Source organism: Rattus norvegicus, chromosome 9 (assembly GCF_036323735.1).
Source record: "Rattus norvegicus strain BN/NHsdMcwi chromosome 9, GRCr8, whole genome shotgun sequence".
Taxonomy (NCBI): Eukaryota; Metazoa; Chordata; class Mammalia; order Rodentia; family Muridae; genus Rattus; species Rattus norvegicus.
The window spans coordinates 82,969,663-82,991,233 of NC_086027.1; the positions used below are offsets into that span (position 1 = coordinate 82,969,663).

Here is a 21,571-nt window from a genome sequence, read left to right on the forward strand (position 1 = left end):
AGCACTTCCCTGTCACTTAGTTTGTCACCCAAATGCCTGTTTGAATGGCATCACCATGAAAGAATGAGCTGCCGAGCGAACGAGGGCAGGATTTCTGGGAGAATCCTGGCTAACATCTGCTGCCCAGCAGGTGCAATTGAGGGGCAGGGGATCGAGGAGAAAGGGATTGGGAGGGGATCAGAAATAGTAAAGGCTTTATTGGTTTTCTCCTCTCCACCCCTATCTTTGGCTTCCCAGAAGGGCAATGTGGCCCTTCTACTGATTCAGGGAGTGGGTGACTCTGAAGGCAAGCAGCCCTCTCCTTCCTGAGAGAAACATTCTTTGCATTTCTCCGCCCTCCAACCTCTCTCTCCAGCCCTAGGCATTTAAGAAACTTCTGGCTTCTGTTTGTCCCCAGGGCACCTATGACTATCCACAGGAGACAGTTCTGGTACAATTAACATGGCTTCCATTCCCAGCAGGGGTTATCCGGCTGTCAGGGCTGTCTGGTGCAGTGGTGAGTGGGAGGAGCCCTAAAGGTGTGAGGGCAAGGCCTAGAGAGAGAGGTGAAGCCACGGGAAGCCACAAAGCCAGCTGTAAGCAGGGTGTCCTGGGTCTGTACCACTGTTCTAGGTTTCCTGGTTCCTGAGCATTTGGGATTAGCTAATCCAAACTGAGCTGTGCTAGGTATACGAAATACACGTGGGAACTCAAAACGTGTGCAAAAATAATAATAAAATAACCCAAAGTAACATTTGAGTTTGCTTAGCATTTTGTTTTCATTTTTTTGTTTTTTTGGGGTTGGTTTTTGTTTTTGTTTTTGAGACAGGTTCTTGGTCTCAAACTTGCAATTCCCCTGTTGCAGCCTCCTGAGTGATAAAATTACCAGTGTGTACCACCATGCTTGGCTCCTTTTAAAAACGTCGATATTGCTAACTCCGCATTTTAGAGTTATATAAAAAATAATACTAACATTAATATCGCTGGTATCCTTGAAAATAAATTCTCCTTGTGTTCATGTGTAGTACATGCATGTGTGTGCTTGTGCCTGAAGCATGCACACATGGAAGCCAGGGCTGGGGTCTAGTGTATTCCTTTATTACTTTCCATCTCACGTTTTGAGACTAGGTCTGTGGATTCAGCGAGACTGGCCGGCCCCAGAGTTTTGACTATAGGTGCCCCTGGCTTTTCTTGTGTTGGGGGAGCTAAGGGTCAAAACTCAGGTTTTCATGATTGTATAGCAAGCACCTTACCCACTAAATCATCTCATAACATTTTTTGATATTATAGATTATTTCAATAAAATGTTGATATTAAAAAATTGATTTCCCTATTGAAAGGACAAATTTTCAGATTTAGTAAAAAGTTACTACAATTGATTTCACTAGCATCCTGACACATAGGGAATTTTAAATCACAAGTAAGTGTGTGTGTGTGTGTGTGTGTGTGTGTGTGTATGTATCACAAGTGTGTGTATCACAAGAGTGTGTGTGTATCACAAGTGTGTGTGTATCGTGTGTGTATGTGTGTGTGTGTGTGTGTGTGTGTGTGTGTGTGTGTGTATGTGTGTGTGTGTACTATTGCAGTCCCATCTTCAGTTTCCGGTATGCCTAGGACAGCAGCCCATACATGAGGTCTACATTCTGCCCCTGTGAAGAGCAGCCATACCCCAGGAGATGCACAGCCAGGCTCAGTCAACACTTCCTGCTGGCCTTCCGTCTCTCAGGGACTATTGGACACTCAGGCCATGCCCAGACTACCTAAGAACTGAGCATCACCCATCTCTACTTTCGGTAGGGCCTTGTATCCCTCGCCACCTGGCTTGACCCTATCACTTCCCCTACAACAACCTCCCCCAGTGCCTCTCAAGGTCCTTCCCCTACAGAAAGAAACACTAACCAACTTGAGACATATTTAGCAATCCCCTCTGTCTGTTCTTCAGGGACCAGCCTCTCCCGTGAATGCACTGGGAATCCCAACTAAACACCCTTCCAGGAGGTCAAGGATGGCATGAGAGAACCGATATATATGAGAGAGTACAAGCGACACAGGGTGCCTGAGATGAAGGTGCCTGGATTCGGACACAAGAGCGAGGACAAGCCGTGATGGTCTTGGTGGGAGAGGATTTCTTACTAGTATTGCATGGGAAAAAACTGAGTCCGTCTACACAGAAAACTCCATAATATAGACTGCAGTCCAACAGTCTGGATGCTAAGTCCTGGCCGGTCTCATCCTTAGGTTGAGAGTAGACAGAAGGGAACACAGAGTGGTAGAGTAGAGATTGGGGTGAGCTATGGAGTAAAAAGCTGTCAGTCCCAGCTCTCCCCCACCCCACCCCTCCACTCACTCACCCACGCCCCAAGCCCACAGCTGGAGCAATCACACCGACTCATGAGGGAATGTTGAAGAGGACAAGAAATAGGCTTAGGAGGTGCTCTTACCCACGCTGGGTGGTGGGCTGCTTGGGGAGGTCCCCTCCATCTCCTCAAAGGCCTCCTTGTAGCTATGCAAATGGGGCTGCCGGGAGAACAGAGGGGGGCAAGAGAAGGAAGCCCTGAGTAGAGGTTCCTCTTTAGATGATCCTGGGCATGAGGGCTGCCAGTTTGGCTGCCCACATATTCCCTCTCCAGCTTGACTCTCTCCCTCACCCAGGTAAGCCCAAATGCTGGCCACTAGGCACCTCAACAAATCCTTATAAGTAGGGGAGTGGTGGTTTGCAAGTCCACACAAGATGCTCAGAACAGGGTCACAGAAAAGGGCCTCGCCTCTGCAGAATAATGCCCTCGGCATGAAGTTGTTAAGTGAGTCCACCTACATCGGGCTATTTCAGAATGCATATTCCCAGTCCTGTAATAGATCTGCTATGCTGGAGTCTCTGCATAGGCATTTGGAAACGAAAGGTTTTAACAAACTCCCCGGTGGTTCTTCTGCCCTGGAAGTTCAAGACCCACTGCCTCTGACTTCTGAAGTTTCTCAGCAATGGGATGATTTGGGGACAAAATTAAGCATCCTAAGAAGAGCCTTATTTCTCAAAGGCTCAAAAAGATGTTTGCCAGTCTACCTGGCCCACCTTGGACTCTTAAGTCTTGGGAGTACCACCATATGCCACCCCCATGACGCTTGTCACCTCCCTAAAGAATTTTCTATGGGGACCAAGAAGGGACTTTCAGTCTCATTGTCAAGGCAAGAAGTTGGGGTACAAGTGCTATTGAAGAGAGGAGGCCTTGGGTGAGGACGCAGGGAGGGAGACATCACTGAAGATCTCAAGCTCCTGGAGATGCTCCACGGACTCTGCTCCCTGCTGTGCCTCCAGGACTCATCTACTCAAGGACTCACCTCTTTGGGGCGCCCTCCAGGATTGAGGGCAATGGTAAGAGCCAACTCAGGGGAGACGCACTGGACGGGGGAGCGGACCCCAGGACTACGGGGGGATGTGGCCTCCGGAGACTGGTTCTCATACTGTCCATCACTGGCTGCTCGCCTCCGGAGTGGGGCTGGGGGCTCTGCAGGCTGCCTCTCCCGAGCCTGAACCCCTGGGAGGAAGGGCAGGGTACGGAAAGCAATGAGTAGAATAAAGAATGATGTAATCCCGCCTAACACCCCCAAACACAAGGCAGCACCTCGGCTGGGGCCTGAGCCAGCGGGGGCTACATCCCCTCAGCTCCCCATCATGCCTTCCTGTCCCCAACTCAGCTCAAACCCCAAATTTCTTCCAGTGAGGGGGGTGGGGTGGGGAGTGGGGGCTTAGGTTGGCCTCTGCCTTTAAGAGGAGTCTCTACCCTGCATAGGATTTGGGCCAAGAGCACAAAGGACTGATACAAGAAACAGATGTCAGCTCCTTCCAGCCCCCAGAGGCAGAAGGCCAGAACTTCCAGAGGAGGGAAGGGAAGGTCTCCAAGGCAACTGCATCAACCAACAAGCAACAGGGAGCCTCTGGGAAGGGCTCTTGGAAAGGACTAAAACTGCATCATCTTGCACATGGTGCTCCCAGTGGAAAACAAAGGAATGACCAAGTCACACTCTGGAGTCTCCAACCACAACAGGCTTCTGTGGTGGTTCTGATCTCAGGGGTTCCCTGGCTTCCATCCAGCACACCCTGAAACCTCTAACCAACTCCCCCTACAGCTGCCGCTCAGCAATCCTCTTCCTCTCATCAACCCATGGTGGCCGTGGCCATGGTGCAGGCCAAGACCTCCACCACATCCTATCCTGGCAGAGGGCAAGCGAAGAAGAGCAAAGGGTTCCGTCTTCCTGTCCCCACTTCCTGTTCAGTTCGCCACAAAGGCTGCCCATGTTAGCCTCACCCTGCCTCTTCTCCATCTTCTTTCCCCACAGCTGGCCCAAAGCATGGAATCCATTATTTCACTGTGCTGGCTTCCAGAAACCTAGAATACTGACTTCCCAGGTCTCAGAAGCCAAGGCCCAACCCTGAGGGTGGGATCCTAGGCTTGATTACCTTCAAGACTCATTTCTGCCATCGTGGACACCAGGACTACAGAACAGACTGAGATCACATGAGCTCGGGACATGAACACACCTCTGGGACTCTCTGCTTAGTCACAAGTAGGAGTGTGTGCTTACACACATACATGTATAAACACACATTCGATGTTGGCCTTTAGGAACATGCCAGGACCCTTAGGGAGCCTGAATCCCTTCTCATCCATTATAAAGGGATCTGCACAGTCCAGGTGGTCCCCAACCCCTCGTTTGCCACAGTCACACGGTTGCCATGGTCTGCACTGCCCAGGAGGCCTTCCTGCCTAATGTGAACAGCAAAGTGCTGGGGCAGAGCCACACACAGTCACTCACACACAGTCATTCACACACATGCCCGTGCTCTGATGGAGGCTCTGGGGGCTTGTCAGAGGATAGCAAGACCAGCTGCCGGTGGTGTAAGTTAGATGCGGAAGGCCAAAGGCACACTAGAGTCTCCAATTTGTGCTGTTACTCAGAGGTAGCTCTCCTACCTGCACGGTGGAAACCGAGACAGATTTCATCCTGTCTGTCCCAAACTTTCTCTGCTTAAAGGAAACAAGTCCCTACCCTCAGAATGCCTGGGTTTCCAGAAAAGAAAAAGAGAGGATGTGTCAGTCCTGAGAAGGGGCTGCTGGGGACAGCTACCGAGAGTAAAGAGAGGGGGTGGCTCTGCACAGCTGGCGCCACACCAGACTCCGCCAGCAACACTAAGCTCCCAGTCTCTGGCTTCAATCCCGCTTCTCTTCCCTCCAACCAGGCCCTGCCCAGCGCAGGCCTCTGGGAGTGTGGACCAGCCCTAGCCCTCCTCCTCGGTTTACTCCTGGCGGAAACATTAGAGAGAAGCAGACACAGCCATTGCTTCTCTAATAAAGTTGTGACAAAGGAGCAACTGGACAAAAGCTCTGCAGGCATGGCACTGAGTTCAGACCCAAGGCAGAAGGAAACACCTAAGAGTTGCCTTCAGTTCTAAGGGCACCCCTCACCTGACCGCCACTACCACAATCTCTGGCAATCTCTCTGCTTTTTCAAGAGTAGTTCCTTCCTTGTTTGGGGGTCCTGTGTTGACTTTTGAAAAGCAGTTTTGTTTCTGTTGGAGTCAGTCTGCTGGAATGGGGGGGGGGGGGAGGACAGAACATTCTCACCCATCCTTTCCTGGCACTGCCTCTAAGTCCAGGTCCACAGAAGGCAACATTAGCGTAAACGCCTAGCCTGTGGTGTGGTGGGTCAGGTACCTGATAGCCACTTTAGTTGAATATTTTTCAGCTCCTTTCCCTGTCACCATCAGGATGGGACATGGGAGCATGCTCTGATCTGAGGAAGGGGGATGGACCAAGTGATCTCCAAAGAGTGAGGGGTGTACAGGACAAAGTTTCCCCTTGAAGAAAAGGAAAGACCCCCCCACATTCCACTCCCACAAGGCCAACCATTCCCAGAGAGTGGTCCATCTCATCAGCAGCCAGTCAGGGCACGCACAGTCTTGGAACACAGTGGCTCACTGTTGTCCCCCTTGGCAAGCCCATCGTTAACGCAGAGTGCTTGGAGAGCTATGGTTCCTCTCTTTAGTCTCTTTCTATGAGAGGAAGCCTGACACAGTAAAGGGGAGAGAAGAGAGCCTCATTGTTCCTCAGCCAATTGGTGACTCTGGATACCAGCTGACAACCAGGGTCAGAAAAGAGAGAGAGAGACAGAGAGACAGAGACAAAAATAGAGACACACAGAGAGAGGCAGGGAAAAAGCGAGAGAGACAGAGAGACAAGAGCCCTCTCACATCCCCAAAACTGACTGAATATCAAAAGGGAGTCTGCTCCATATGCAGGCCTTCATTGAGGGCTCTCTCTAAGCCTTTGTTTACCACATAGACACAAACAGAAGTGTTCACGCACACACACACACACACACACACACACACAGAGACAAAGGGGGGAGGGAGAGGGAGAGGCAGACAGACAGACAGACAAGACACAGAGATACAGAGACAGAGTGTGTGTATCTTATCCCCACAAGAAGGGCCATGGGGCAAGTGATCTAGTTGGTCCCTGACTTTTTCTACAGCAGGCCTTAGGGACAGAGGAAGCTAAGGAGGAAAAGCAAAGCCAACAAAGGATTCTGGGAGGTTCTCTCCACCAGGCTGCTGAGTATTGAGGAGTGGGATGCTCTGATAGTAAGGAGGTGCCCTTCCTGCTGAGAATGCCCCCACAGTCAGTCCTGTGTTGTCCTCTAAGAGCTATTTCACCTGGGGCTGGCATCAGATCTTCCCCACTGCCTTATCTAGGTTATCATGACCTAATAGCTTGCGTACGTGTACACACACACACACACACACACACACACACACACACACACATCTAGGAGCAGTATATAGTCAGCCGCTGCCCTCACTGCCCCCAGAACAGCCCTACGACTATGGGAATAGTTCTCTGCCCAAAGTGTCCTAGACTAGATAACATGCATGTTTCATATCTCTATTTAGAGACAGATATAGAGCTATACACATACTAATACACACACCCTCCCCAACACTTTGACAAAGCACCGCCACTCTTTCAGAGTCACACAGATATACACCCAGAGTCACCAGTCATCAGCAGAGGTCTTCCCCATGGACCCACATACTGGTCACACACACACACCCACAGACCCAACTCTTCTTTCCAGCCTTCAGATTCCCAAAAGACTGGATTCCTCAGCTCCGGGTGGTAGGACTGGGTATCCGGCTCCATGCCCAGGGCTCCAGAAGTAAGGATCCAGGATGGAAGCCACCTGCTGGGCCAGGGCACTAGAAAGCCACACAAGAGCACACTAGCAGCTCTAGGGCAAGCCATGCCAGCTCCCCTCAGGACAGGTCCACTGCCCCAGAACCTGAATAGAGCCTGGGCCCAGCTTACACTACATTCCTCACTGCTGGGCCAAAAATAAGGCAGAGGAAGAAGAAAAGAGAGGGAGGGACAAGATGCCAGCGCCATCTCCCGACTATCCGTCCACTCATACTGGAGGATCCATGGGGCAGCAGACATTACACTGCTATCAGGAGTAGAGAGCACTTTTGCCTAGAACTGCTTAAGGCTGTGGCACTGGGGAAACTTCGGTACATGGCCTTCAGAAGTAGAAACAAGCAGAAAAGGCAGCATATATGACCTCGAGGCTAGGGACACTAGTGGGCCTGGAATCAACTACAGGAAGTTGACATTTGCAGCATGTCAAAGTACTATGCCACATAAGCACAGGGCTTTCCAGACTGGGGGTGTTGTGTAGCAAAGGAGGTGCTGGGACACCTCTCCCTGGCTTACAGTGGTCCCAGGGAAAACATAGTCTGGCTCCTTCTGAATCTTTGAAGTCCAAACCATCCCGTCTGGAGTGGCTGGGACCCTCACTGGGAAGCTCACTGGAAAGACCAACATCTTCCACTGGGCACTCTGAAAGGTCCCCTAATTACTTCCAAGCCTGTGCTCAGCAGGCAAGGCCAAGTTAAAAGCATCAGGCCTTCAGCCAAGCAGAAGGGAGGGAGGGCCCAGGAGAGGAGGGAAGGCAGGAAAAGAAAGGAGGAGAGAGGTGGGAGGAATCTCATGGGGAAGAGGACCAGAGAAAAGCTGGGAGCTAAAGCAAGGGCCTAAAGCTTCGGAGGACACAGAGGAACCCACTAGAGAGGGAGGCGGACCGGAGCCGGTGGAGAGAGGGTCGGGAGCTGCTGCTCTGCCTCAGGCTCTGCAGTCTGGCATTGTACACTGTCCACCCATACCCCAGGGGAGCCGGCAGGAAGGGGAGGCACCAGGCAGAAAGAGCACCCACCAAAGGCACAGGGGACAAGTGGACACAGGACACAGAATGCGAGGGGACAAGGCATTAAACGACATGAGACAGAACGAAAAAAAAAAAACAAAAAAAAAAATCAGGGTTAGTCATTGTTCCGACTCCAGGATTGGGCCACACGTTGGAGGGAGGAGGGAAAGGAGGGAGACAAGAAGGCAGGGTGGTTCAGGGCCTCTGCTCCTCTGAAGGGTAGGTGGCTTTCCCTTCTAACCCCAGCAGAGAGAGGAGGGGGCAGGCAGTCTGGGGCCTGGAGTCCCATTACTCCCTCCTCACGTCTGGCCATCCAAAAGCCCCACCTTCTCTCAAGACCACCCACTGTTCTAAACCCAGGACAGACGACCAATCTGAGACCCAAGGTCTCACCCCTTGCCTCCTTCAGCCCTCTGGATGTCGATCACACTAGCCTGAGCAGTCTTCTTCCCCTGAAGCCCTCATTCTTTTAGCTCCTGCCCAAAGCCACTGGGTACCAGTGGAGGCCTTGGGATAAACCTACAGGATGCGGTAGAAGGCCCTGCTGCACCACACCGTCCTCTCCTTACGAATTAACAAGCCGCCATTGTCTCACAGCCAGGGACTGGTACTTCCCATGTACGTTCTGTCTAGCCCCCTCCTGGTTGATTGTTCCAGCCTCGCTAAGCTCCAACCTCTTCCCTGAGTCACTGGCTATTAGAATCTGACCTTCTCGGATGCCTTGTGGGTACCTCACACTGAATTCCCTCCAAACCAGCTCCTCCCAGGTTCTGGCGTCATCCAGGATCACCTCTATTGTTTAGCTGCTCAGGATGAAGACCTGCCTTTGTTCTTTTCTTTTCCTCTTACGTTCCACATCTAGCTGGTTTGTAAATCTTCCAGGCTGAACCTCTCAAACAAGTCTACCATTTTCCTCCCATCTCCGTGCTTCTGTGATGATCAATAGCCACTTCTGAAAGAGCCTCCCTCCTCCCATCTTGGCCACACGGATCCTTTTAGAAGAAGGCAGGTGATGTCACTGTTTGGATCAAATCCTTTCTGAGGCTCCTCAGAACACACACACACATGAAAACTCCAAGTTCTTAGGATCACCTGCCAGAGCAAATTTAAGCTCACTTCAATTCCATTACCTCTAAGAGCTCATGTGGGCCACTCTGCTGTAGCCAATGGATGTACATTCATGCCCCAGGGGCTTTACACAGGCTGCTCCAGATAACGCAGCCCCTTGTTGCCCAGTGAAGTCTTTCCCGGCCATGCCAAGCTCCCACCCATCTTCCTCTTGCACCTCTCTGCCTTATCTCGAAGGCATTTAACCTTACACCTAAAATGTTACAATACCTCCAAGTTCACATCCATTCTGCCATGCCAGTAAAGGTTTTATTTGCTGTCAATATTTTCCAAGATCCTAGACTACCAAACAGCCCAGATTAAAGCTCGTGTTGAAAATGAACTGCATAGGCCTTGATCGATCTCAGCCCTGAATGCAGAATGAACTATAAAAGCTGTTTCTCAACTTAAGCCATAGCACTTAATGCCAGGTTTCCACCCCACTTTTCTCCCCCTTCCTTGGTTTTGTGGAGCAGTATCCAGATGTTTAGATGAGCCTGAGTGCGCACTGGGCTCCCAGACCCTTCTTCGGTGCAACACTTTCTTTCTCTCCTATCTCTTCCTTTGCCTACATCCACTTTCAGCTCCCCTCCGTCTCTACCTAAAACAGACAGCGTGCGATGCCTTGCTCCACACCTCAACAGACCCTCTGTTCCCTTGTACTATAAAACCACTCCAAAGAGTAGCTGCCAAGCTGTCTTCACTCCTCTTCCACCTCTCCTGATCACTCACGGTCTGGATCTGGCTTCTGTCACCAGCACTCAACTGAAAACATGCCTTTGAAAATCCCCAGTCTACCTAATAGCCCAGCCGGATGGGTTTCTCTCCCCACCCCCACCCCCACCCCACGATGTCACCCTCGCCCTCTCTCCTTCCCCATCTTGACTTTGAAAGACGCAGGGTACCAGGCTCTGCCCTGAGCACTCATAACTTAGATCCTGCTACACCTTTGCTTCCTTGTGACCCCTTTCCTGAGTTCTCTCTTTCCATGCCCATCACACAGACCTCCTCCAAGTTCCCAGCATTAACCTCCACACTTGGGAGAAGATTCTGAAATCTACAGCTTTTCAAACCACGAAGCTCTACCTGGAGAGCCTCCCTCATCTCAGACAGGATCCTGTAATCACCTCCTATCACATCAGCCTCTTCTCCCTCACCCTGAGTGAAGGGGTCTGAACTCTCTCTCTCTCTCTCTCTCTCTCTCTCTCTCTCTCTCTCTCTCTCTCTCTCTCTCTCTCTCTCCCTCTCTCTCTCTCATGGACTTGTTTCCATAATTCTTGTTTTTCCCACGAGCTGAGGACCAAACCCAGCCTTGGGCTTGCTAGGCAAACATTCACCACTGAGCTCCTTATTAGAGATAACTTCATCCTAAAATTCTCCTCTCTCCTAAACCTGACTCCTTAAGGATAAGATGTGCATCTGTCTTCTAATATGCACTGAAATCTCCACCCCTAGAGGCACCAGATATAGATCCAACCAATTACAGAGTCAGTAGCGTGAGTTACCTCACTTGGATAGACCCCGCCCCCAACCTCAGATCCTTAGTTCCTTTTTTTCACCTTACTGCCCCAGCTGGCACATCCAATCCAATGTCAGACAACAGTGGTGAGTGGATGACTATATTTTGTCTGCACTACAGATTTCTAATTAAAGAAGCTGCTACTACATTCTGAGACCTTAACATGGAAAGACAGGAGGGACGGCTGGGTCCCCAGGCAACGAATCAGGACACAGTACTGGGGCATGGAGACCAGCCAAGGATGAAGAAGGCAGAGTAAACTACAGGAGGAACCAGATCAAGGTCACGGCCTTGGGGAGGCTCTCCCGAGCTGAGCATCCCAGGTGACTCAATGGATTCTAATGCTTCTGCTCCCTGCAGCAGAATGTAAAAGAAGCAGAGAGTGGCAGTGGGCTGGAAGTCTATTCACTCTGGCTCCCAGAATATTCTACACAGTGGCTCTTCCTGGGTCTTTACCTACATAAGCAATGAAGAGTCACTGATGCCCAGGATACTGTGAAAGTGGACTCTTTCAGCACAAGGAGTCTGCTCCTTCAGGGCATGGACCAAAAGGGGAATTATATAGCCTTGGTGACCAGATAAAACTGTCCCCTTTGTGCAGCCCAGCTTATTTCCTGGCACTTGTAGTTGATGGAGATTGGTAACAAGGTAAGGGAACAAAGACATGGTGCTGACAATCTTCTCTTGCTTCCTGAGACTTCATGGCAACCAACACCTGAGTGGCTATGGAATACAGAAGTGGGCAGAAGCTGGGAGGAGAGAGAGCCTGAATAGAGACTCCACTCCAAGATGGCCCTCCTCCCGGGCTATTAGCAAGATATAGGGCAGGGCTCCAGAAGGGGTAGCAAATCCATCCTGCGCCTTCTGTCCAGAAGTCCCCTGGATCTGCCCATCATCACACTGGGTGTCACTGTCCTTTAGAGCCTGCCACTGCTCTATAAACACTGGGACGATGACACATTGGGGAGCTTGGGTGGCCCTCCTCTCTCTGAAGAGGTAGGAGACAGTTCCAGCTGACAGAGTGAACAGGAGGGTAGCCTAGGTCAGATGCCCCATTTGGACCACCACACTGTGTACACAGGTCCTAGACTTTGAGGCTCTAGTAAAGCAAAGCTACCTGTTGGAAAAACAGCTCTCCACAGAGGCGAGGCCCCAACGGCCACTTTTTATGACATAAACTTCCTCCATGGTCCACTGAAAGCTAACAAAGAGTGGAACCAGGGATGTGTTGGAGGGCAGGTTCTACACTCTGAAGTTCAGGGGCAGGGTGTCTCCATCCCCATGCCCAGTCTTGGGCCCAACCCAAGAGCAACTGGTTTGCTGAACTGCATTCTTAAACCAGCATCTATCCTTTCCAGAGAGGGCGTCTCCTCCTGCCTTGCAGCTGGCACGGTGACTCAGCTACCCCTAAATTTAGGGAAAGGAGCTGAGGACAGAGGCAGATGCCTGGCTTCCTCTTCTTCCTCAAGACACCCCACCCTGTCAGCAGACAGGCTGAGCACAAGACTCAGCTTACCAATGCAGTCTCTAGGCCACCCCTGCCTGGGTTTCCCTTCACAACCAAGGCAACCATTTTGTTGGGTGCAGGATTTCTTACCCACTTCGGCTGTGGGCAGAAGTATCACAAACTGGAGCTGTGGGTTTTAAACAGTTGTTCCTCCCTCCCCCGACCACTGGCTCTTTCCTGGCCTTTCCCCTCAGCAGGTTCCTCTGCAGATCTCTCTCAGGAGTCACCCATACAGAGTAGGACTTAGCAAGAAGTTAAACAGCTGAACAAGGAAGACCTTAGCCTTACCAAGGAGAAGACCCCTGAAGTCCCAACATAGTGAACATCAGACAGAGCCCCACTGTTTCAGAGCCTTCTCACAGGCCTCCTGAGATGAGCTTAGAGGGAAAAAAAATCCCTAACACTGTCCCCTCTACTTCTCTACAACTGTCCCAAGGCCCTGATCTTTGGGGACAGTGAATGTTTTAACAGTGGCAGAGTCTCCATTCTGCTTAAAATATCTATTCCCCAAGTCACTGCCTCCAGAAAGCCTTCCCTGATTGACTTAGGTGGCAAGCGTTGTACTGGGACCTCAGCTCTGCTGTTAGATTACTGCATACTTTGACCTCTGTTAAAACCATCTGTGTACCTATTACCTGAGAAAACTACAAAGTCCCTGAGGCACGGTGAGACACTGATCCTTGAGTCTCAGTGCCTGGCTTGGTGCTTAATAAATGTTCTTTACAGGAGGGATGGCCGGGTACACACTCCCAAGACCTCCCCAAGCTGCCCCAACCTCTGCTGTGCTCACCTCTCCCTCTCCCCCAACCCACAACAGAGACCAAACTGGGGAGGGGAGGGGGAATAGGGAAAGGTTTTCCAGGCCTCCAAAGCTGTTACCTGCTACCCGATGGGCTACCAGCCCTTCCAGGTTCAGCGGCTCCTCCTCTGGAGTTCGGGAGGTATCTGAAGTAGTTTCCTTCAGTGGGAGCTGAGGCTCGGCGATGAGACCAGGGAGAGAGGCTGGGGGCTCCTGAGGCCCTGCAGAGCTATGAGGGCTTGGAAGGAAGGTGGAAGAGGCTGGACTTTTTGGCCGGAAACTCTGGTTGGATGCAGCTGGATGCAGCTGATAATCGTAAGGTGAGTAAGACCTTCCAGAAGAGAGCAGCTCCGGGGCTCCCAGGGTGTCCCCACTGGGGATATAGCCAGATCTGGACTGGGTCAGTGGGTGGGACTGGCAGGAAGACCCCAAGAGGGGCTGGGAAGAGAGTGGGGAAGCCCCTGGCCAGGCCCCAGGGACACTCTGGGACTTATGAAGAGGGGCAGCAGCTGAGGCTGGCTCCAAGTCCAGCATCAACATATTGAGAGTTTCGATGGACTGCTCAATCTCCTGCTGGGAGGCTGCCCTTGGGAACTCTGGGAGAGCTGGTATGGGGGTCTCTGCTGACAGATGGGGGCTAGGCTTGCTGCAGGCTAGACTCTGCAGTGGGGATCGCTCCTGCTGGCGGGGAGGTGGGTGGGGCTGCTGCTGCTGCTGCTGCTGCTGCTGCTGCTGCTGCTGCTGCTGCTGCTGCTGCTGCTGCTGCCATGAATTCAGGCCCCTCTGCACAGCCTCTCGGCTGCTGCCCCCACGGGCTGGAGCTTGGGGCAGCTGAGGCTCCACATCTGGAAAGGACTGGGATCGGAATAGACCACTGGGGTCATAGCCACGGTGAGCGCTGGTCACTTGTTTTGACCAGGCCGGGTGGGGTCCCTCACGCTGGTAGCCACCTAAACCCTCCTGAGCAGAGTAGGAGGGTCGAATGGGAGCCGAGTGACTGCTATGAACAGGTACCACCCGGTTGGCAGACTCATAGGGGTAGCCTCCCCCGTTGAGAATAGGTTCTGTGGGATAGGGTTTGTCCAGACCATTGGTCAGTGGGGACAGGGTCTCTGGGTAGCCACCTTCGCTGGTGTTGGTGACCCCATCCAGGGAAGACAGCGTTCCCATGCTGCCCCCACTCTGCCCATCCTGGATGGGCAGCTCATCATCCAGAATGTCCGTCTCCCGCTCAGATGCCAGGGCCCCACCATTGACATGAACCTGAGCTGGGACAATGTGGCGGCCAGGGGAGGACACAGTCGGGCCCCCGCCTGGGTGGGATCTGAGTTGCTGAGCCCGGTACATGGCACCTTGCTTCTCTCTATCTACACCGAAGCCACTTAGTAGGCGATCCAGCTCTTTCTTCTCCTGAGGACTCAGGGCAGCAGGGGCAATGGCAGCCCCAGAGACTGGCTCGTCAGTCTTGTCTGTCTTAGTGGAGGCTGTGGAGTTGCCGGAGTCGCTGCTCACAGACAGTGTGTGTTCCACATGGTTGGGAGTGGCTGACAGGGCAGGCCTTGCGGTGGTGATAGGCCCCGAACTGCCATTCAGGGAGTCCTTCTTCTTCACTTTGGCATACAGGCTCCCATCCAGCGGCCCTTGGGTGTGTCCCACCACTTCTGCAAGGGAGACAGCAGTCAGCACATGTCAGCAAAAGGCAGGACATACTCCCCAAAAAGGAGCTAAAGGACCCCCATCCCTTGAACCCCAAAACTCTTCTCGCTACCCTGAGGATGGCAAAGGGGAAGTACACCGGCACCCCTGGCCGAGTTTTTGGGGAGAACCCTCTCTTGCACTCAGCTTCAAGCAAGGTAGAGCGTAAGACTGGCTAGACTGGACTAGGCCAGTGCCCAGCTGTGGTACACTGCCAGCTGCCAAACCAGAGAGGCACAAATTACTCCATGGGCTTTAGCAACCTCCTTGTAATATGAGGGTGAGAGGCTAGGGAGATGGCTCAATGGGTAAAACACTCACTGCTCAAGAATGAGAAGCTGAGCTCAATCCTCAGCACTCGCATTAAAAACAAATCAAAATAGCCAGAGACAGATAAATCCCTGGTCAGCTAAATTGAATAGGCAAGCTACTACCAGACTCTGTTTCAAATAGTAAGGCAGGCAGAAAATGAGGAAGAGATACTCGGTGTTGCCCACTGGTCTCCTTGTGCACACGTGTACACGCGCGCGTGCGCGCGCGCGCACACACACACACACACACACACACACACACTATAAAATAAATGGAGACAGCAATAGAATCATGTTGAATCATGTAAGACAGTCCCTATTCACTGAACTCAATGCATTTCCAGCTGAATGAGTTGATGCCCTACTCTGACATCACGGTAAGACGTCAGCGAGTAGGAGGTATGACTTCTGTTACCATGAGCACCATTCATTACTGAAAGGGGACGTCCTGAGCCCACTCAGCCTCTACAGTACCCATTTCAGGAAGCTTCCTCTGCTCCCATTCCAGGACCGCTGCCTTGGACTAGAGGCAGCAAGGCCAGGGGATGAGACATTTCCTCACAGAAGCACACGGAAGGTTTATGAAGACCCAGACCTCCCCCGAAGATAACCTGCAAGCAGGGGAGCCAAGGAGAGTCCCAGAGGACGGCAGGAAGACATGTAGGACATGGAGGTACATAGAAGAGACTCAGTCATTCCCTGAGAGGGGGGAAAAAGGCTTCACAGCGGGGAGCTGGACTACTAGGGGACTGGGTAGGATCCACCCATAGTCAGTGTTGGGCTGGGGAGCCACAGTTAAGGCTAAGACAAACTGGCCCTCGCCTTCCCCAGTTTAGCTCAACACAAAGAATTTGCTAGAACAGTCCAGACAATGCCATTCTTCCCACCCACTGTCACATTTCCAGAAGTTTCTCCATATTTCCCCCAGAGTGCTGTTCCATCCCCGTGGACCCCTAGTCTATTACCAGCAGGCTTAATCCAGGACATCTAGGCCTCTGTGGAAAGGAAGGAGATCAGAGTGGGATTGCAGGAGCAACCCCTCCCCACAAAAACCAAGCCTTCAGATCCCTGCAGTTCCCTGAATGGGAGCTCCATTTCGTATTCCAGCAGTACCCATGCCCAACAGAAAAAGTTCTGTCCCTACAGTGCAGGGCAGGGGAGGGGTGCTAGGGCTAGGCCAGAGCAGCAGTGGAAGCATCTTCAGTATGAAGTCTTAGGGGTGTCCTTTTGTCGGCAGACAGCTCTGGGGACCCCCTCCCCCCAAAGGTAACACTTTCTCTGAAAGGAAAAAGTGAGTGTTGAGTGGCTTGGGGCCAGAGGGCTGACTCAGAAGCCAGGGCTGCCCCGCCCCTGCCCAGGCAGTTCAATGACTTCACAACCTAAAGAGTCAGCAGCCCAGCTCCAGCCCGCCCACCCCACCTCCCCCTGCCCCCACATGCCTCCTTCTGACTCTCCAGTCTAGACCATAGGTGGCAGAGGAAAAGACACGTCCCAAAAGCTACACCAACTCCAGCCAGGATCCCCCGGTCATACAAAAGCCAGACAAAAGAGTCATGAGAAACAAACATGCCATAGAAGTCAGTCAGACATGGTGAGATGTGCCCACACTGGGTGCTCACAGGGGGTAGAGAAGCACAGTGGGGAAGTGGGTTGTGCATTTTAGCAGAACCCATCTCCAAGTACGAGATATGTTACCAGGCTCTTGACACATGCAGTATTGCAAGGCCTGTGACTCAAGTAGGATTGTGGCCCCAGCAAAGATAGAGAAACAGAGGCAAAAGAATTCATTAAAAATGTGGTACCTGTTAAAAGCCAGGCTCTCAGTGAGAACTAATTTACTTTATGGAGCATGAAGTCTGGAATCCACAACTATTTTCTTACATTACTTATACCCAGAGAGGGGAGGGAGAGACGAAGGGGAGGGGAGAGAGAGAGGGGTGGGGAGCGAACACACAAAAGTCAGGAATAATCCAAAATAAATATTTAAATTTAAAGCCGCAAGCACTTCGAGACATACAAATGATCTTGCTATACCCAAGAATTATCCCTCAGGCCAGAAATAAGAGCCCATGAAAACAAACCCTCATACAGAAGCTTAAGGCCAAAAGCAAGTGATCAGGCAACCACAAAACAGGGATGTCACCATCAGGGCTCCTGTGCACGAGGACTAGCATGCCACAGGCCACCACATGTCACTCAAGAGTTCTCAGAGATGCTGGCCAGACAGTACCGCCCAACCTTCCCCACATGTGCTGCAGGTCCATAGACCTACAACTCTGTCCCCAGTTTCCACCGAGGCTTTAGGAGCTACACAAGCACTGGCCCTAAGCACCACAGGGAAGTTCTGTTCAACAGCCCAGGTTCCCAGGGCCATGGTCTGAGAATGTCACCAGCCTACTCTGGAGAGTGCCAGGGGTACTAGGGGACTGGGCAGGATCCACCCATGCTCAGTGTTTGGTTGGGGAATCACAGTTAAGGCTAAGACAAACTGGTCCTCACCTTCCCCAGTTTAGCTCAACACAAAGAATTTGTTAGAACAGTCCTAAAGGAGACTGAGAGATCCTTCATGGCGGCCTCTCTGTCTTCCTTGCCCTTGTCTCCAGAGGAGTAAAGTATAGGACAGGAGGCTTCCTCTAGGGCCCCTCTCTGGCCCTATCTTTCTGAGAAGTGATTCTGGCTGCATCCAGAGGGAACAAGTATCAAAAGAGCTACCATTCCAGGGATTTCTGAGGTGGTCTCTGGAGGGTAGGTCCCTTGGGCCAGTGGGCAGGAAGAGTTGCTGTCCGTCCTGTGAGCCTTGACAGCGACAGACTCTCGATGGAGGCTACAGAGCAGTTGCCCTCATACTCCTCAGGCCAGGGTTCTTCTATAGCTCTACACAGCCCCACCTGCCCTCCCCTGAAGCCTCTTCACTCAGCCATGAGAGCCACTAGTGGTGGTCCATTCTGAGGACATCTGGACCATACCAGCATCTACCCAGGAGTTTGTACAAGGAGAGCGCTCATTCCCCCAAGGCAGGCAGGAGTACACAGGCTGATTCTCACCCTCAGCACCTGACCTCTCAGCCCTTCCTGGCTCCTCGTTCCCCCTCCTAGCCAGGCCTTGCCCTTCATTGATTCTAAAATTGTCAATATTAGGCTTGTTCCGCCATGTAACATATCTCCTATTACTACTGGGCGCTTGTTCGCAGCGACGTCCGGAATATCAACTGTCAAGCCACTGAGTCTTACGAAGAAAATCGAAGAGATGTAAATTATTTAATTAAATACTGTTGGCTAAATATAAATAAATGAGAACATCTCTTGTCCTCTGGGGGCCGGGGGGGGGGGTGCTAGTTGCTCCTGGCTGCCTAGTGCTGGCCAAGGAGGCCCCACCCTCCCAGCAGTACCGTCCCTGAGTGGCCCTCTACCTCATAACAAGGGCAAAAGCAAGGACAAGCAGCAGGCCTACCCCCTGGTTCACTGATGGCCCAGCAAGCAGTTACTGGACCTGTGGAGCACTCTTACCCTCCCTCCTCCTCTGCAGGACACCCAGGTCAGTGCTGTCTGCCCCCCATGCCAGGACACACACTCTCCAGCTCCCTCTCCCCACCACAGTCACATTAAAACCTACTTAGCAGGACCACAAGAAGCCGGAACACAGGCTGGTTTCAATCCATCAAAGCAGGAAGGGCAAAAGAGAAAGGCAGACACCGGAGGGTAGGAATGGGATAAAAGAGCAGGGAGATGAGAGAGAGCTGTGGGGGCTCGGGGGAGGGGAACTACACCTCCTAAACTGAGGAGTCACCAGACTCAGCCCTTGGAAGCCCCAGCAGCCAACAGATGCCTTGCAAATAGCTCTATCTTAAAAAGGAAGGAGTCGGTGACTCAAAGAGATTTGGCAGAGGAGGGTCTATCTGGGAAGGGTCATGGGTCCTGGTCAGGTAGTAACAAACTAGAAAGATCAGTAATTCATATGCCCAGATTGCTATCAGTCCTGGGCAGTAAGACCCCAGGCTCCAAAGCAGGCTGGCTGGCCTCTGTGGTCACAGGCTGTATCCTGTCCCTTTCTTCAGACAGTTGACAAGTTCACAGTGGAATCAAGGCCTCCCTCCAGTCATGTCATGGGGCCCTCTCTCCTTGCTCGTTCTAGCAGTTCCTGGGAGAGGGACTCAGCCCTGGATGCTGGACTTGGTTACATGCACCAAGGGGGCCCTTGCTCCTCCAGGGCAGGGATCCAGATGGGCGAGTCATAGAGTTTGGAAAGATCTAAGGAAAATCCCCAGTTGACTTGGATGTGGACCCACGAGCTGAGGCTCCCTCCCAACAGCACCCCGTGTGGAGGTATGCCAGGCACTAAGGACAGTACCAACACAAACAGGATAAGACAGGGCAAGGCACGGGTGCCTGGTGCACAGAATAGCAGAAACGGGATGGACGGTGCTAAAGCGGAACTAGGGTTTGGGGAGTGTTTTCTAGTTCTGAAGCTCATAAGGACTCTTCCGGGTATTATTAAGAATCCCTGGGCCTGTCTGAAGGGGTCTCACTGGGAGGCCTGAGCTAGGGCTGGGCTCCGAATTGTAAACATGCTATTTGTAGCTTTGGGATCTGAGATTTGGATCCGAATGTGCAGCAGGGAGACATTGCTTGTCGAGCCATCAAGTCAGACAGCCCAGCCTTGGAGAGTATGGGGTGCTGGCCTGACTGGTGTTGAGAAAGTCACCCCCTTTGTAAGGAGGACCCCTAGAGGAGAAACCCAACCTGAGCAGCCAGCAGGTGTGTCTGGAAGAGTGAGTGATTTATGAAGGGTTTCGGGATGGGGCCCTAAGTGATAAAAAGTCCTTTGGGTCCACGTCACACAAATAACGATTCATTGGGAAACATTACCCATAGTAGCATTGACCACCTGATGGGCAAGGAAGTCAATGCAGTGCCAAGAGGCGGAGGCGCTGTGCCCACCCTGGATAATGGCGGTTTAGAGGTAGGGTTTTGTGAGCCTGTGCTCCTCATAAGTAAGACAGGGGGCACAGTGTCATAGTACAGGCTCTAATCCAAGGACTCAGGTAGCTGAGGCAGGAGGATATGGAGTTTGGGGCTATCCTAGGCTACACATTAAGACTGAGTTTCAAGAAAGAAAAGTAACACTGGGAGATAGATTAAAGGTGGTCCGTGAGGCCGGACCAAGAGGCAGATGGGAAGCAAGCTTAGGCCTCCTCCACACCAGGCACACCCTTCACTTGGAAAACCAGCCCTTACCTTAAAACAGCCTCATCAGCTTGCATCAACTACTTAAGCCACTTTGGAGCAGCCTCCAGTCTGCATGTGAGAGTCTGGACGCTTACTCAAACGTTTGCTGAGTGGCAGCATTCAAGAGCTAAGCCCCTGGAGCAAGGCCTGGCACACCCAAGTGCACTCTCTCCTCTCTCCGTTCTTTGCTTCCCATTTTCCAGTGGCTCCCTTACCAGAGGGTGAAACCCAGCCCTCCTGATGGACACACCAGACCTTTTATCGTCCGTCCAGCCCTGCCTGCCTTTTGAATCCTCCTCTTTGCTGCCCTCAACACCCGGCACAGCCTCCACTCTATTCTTACTGGGCTATTTCTGTGTCCTTCTCTGGTGCATGGCACATGCTGTTCTTCATCCTCAAAGGCCCTTCCTCACCCTGTTCCTGAGGCTCCTGACCCTTCCGTCTCCTCCTTCAGACTCAGCAGCAACTTCTTTGGAGCCTCCCATGGGTTAGCCCATTTCCAAAGCCACCACACACTTCACGGCCACTACTCACAACTCCGCCTGTTTTCTCCAAGAAGCCGAGTATTTCCCAAAGAAGGGCCTCTAGCTTTTCTCTCTCTAGCACTGGTGCCCACACAGTGCCAGACATCATGTGATCTGTACGAATGGAATCTATATATGTTGGAGTTCGATGTAACCCTAAAGGATATCTATAGGAGAATACAACCCGCACAGTCCCATCATCCTACTTGCCTTACATCTAAGTAGCCCTGAAAACTTGGATAATTCTGCCAATCGCCAAGTGTCTTTGTCATAAAAACCCAGTAGACAATCAGGGGTTCTAAGTGGATCCCAAACCATCCCCAAATGATCCTCCCTAAAAGCACCACAGTGCAAATATTCACAAAGCAGGGATACCTCCTCATTCACGGCATAGACCAAGTGCTGTGAACTGACTTAGGCACAGCCTAACTATAATGGACCTCCCAAGTCACACTATAGGACACCTTGGGGTATCTGATGAAATTACACATTTTTTTTAAATGAACATGCATTTTGACTATAGGTCTGGGAGTCAGTGAGCTCTTTAAAGTCTATCAATGGACCCCAAGTTAAGACATGTTCATTTAAAAGTTGGGGTGCTGCTTCTGGGGTACCCAAAGCTCAGGACTAGTGTGAAGAATCCAAGCTC

General features: G+C 51.9%; 1 protein-coding gene across 22 annotated transcripts in view; it reads right to left on the reverse strand.

Annotated features, from left to right (window-relative positions):
* Tns1 (tensin 1) overlaps positions 1 to 21,571 on the reverse strand; it is a 210,940-nt gene that overhangs the window by 28,595 nt on the left and 160,774 nt on the right. For 10 of the 22 annotated variants that reach the window (XM_063266965.1, XM_039083330.2, XM_039083335.2 and 7 more), the window contains 4 exons: positions 13,248 to 14,828; positions 8,097 to 8,180; positions 3,316 to 3,512; positions 2,421 to 2,496 (listed from right to left, as the gene is read on the reverse strand). In XM_063266965.1, coding sequence (XP_063123035.1) covers positions 2,421 to 2,496; positions 3,316 to 3,512; positions 8,097 to 8,180; positions 13,248 to 14,828 — 1,938 coding nt within the window. 22 annotated transcript variants of the gene reach the window in all.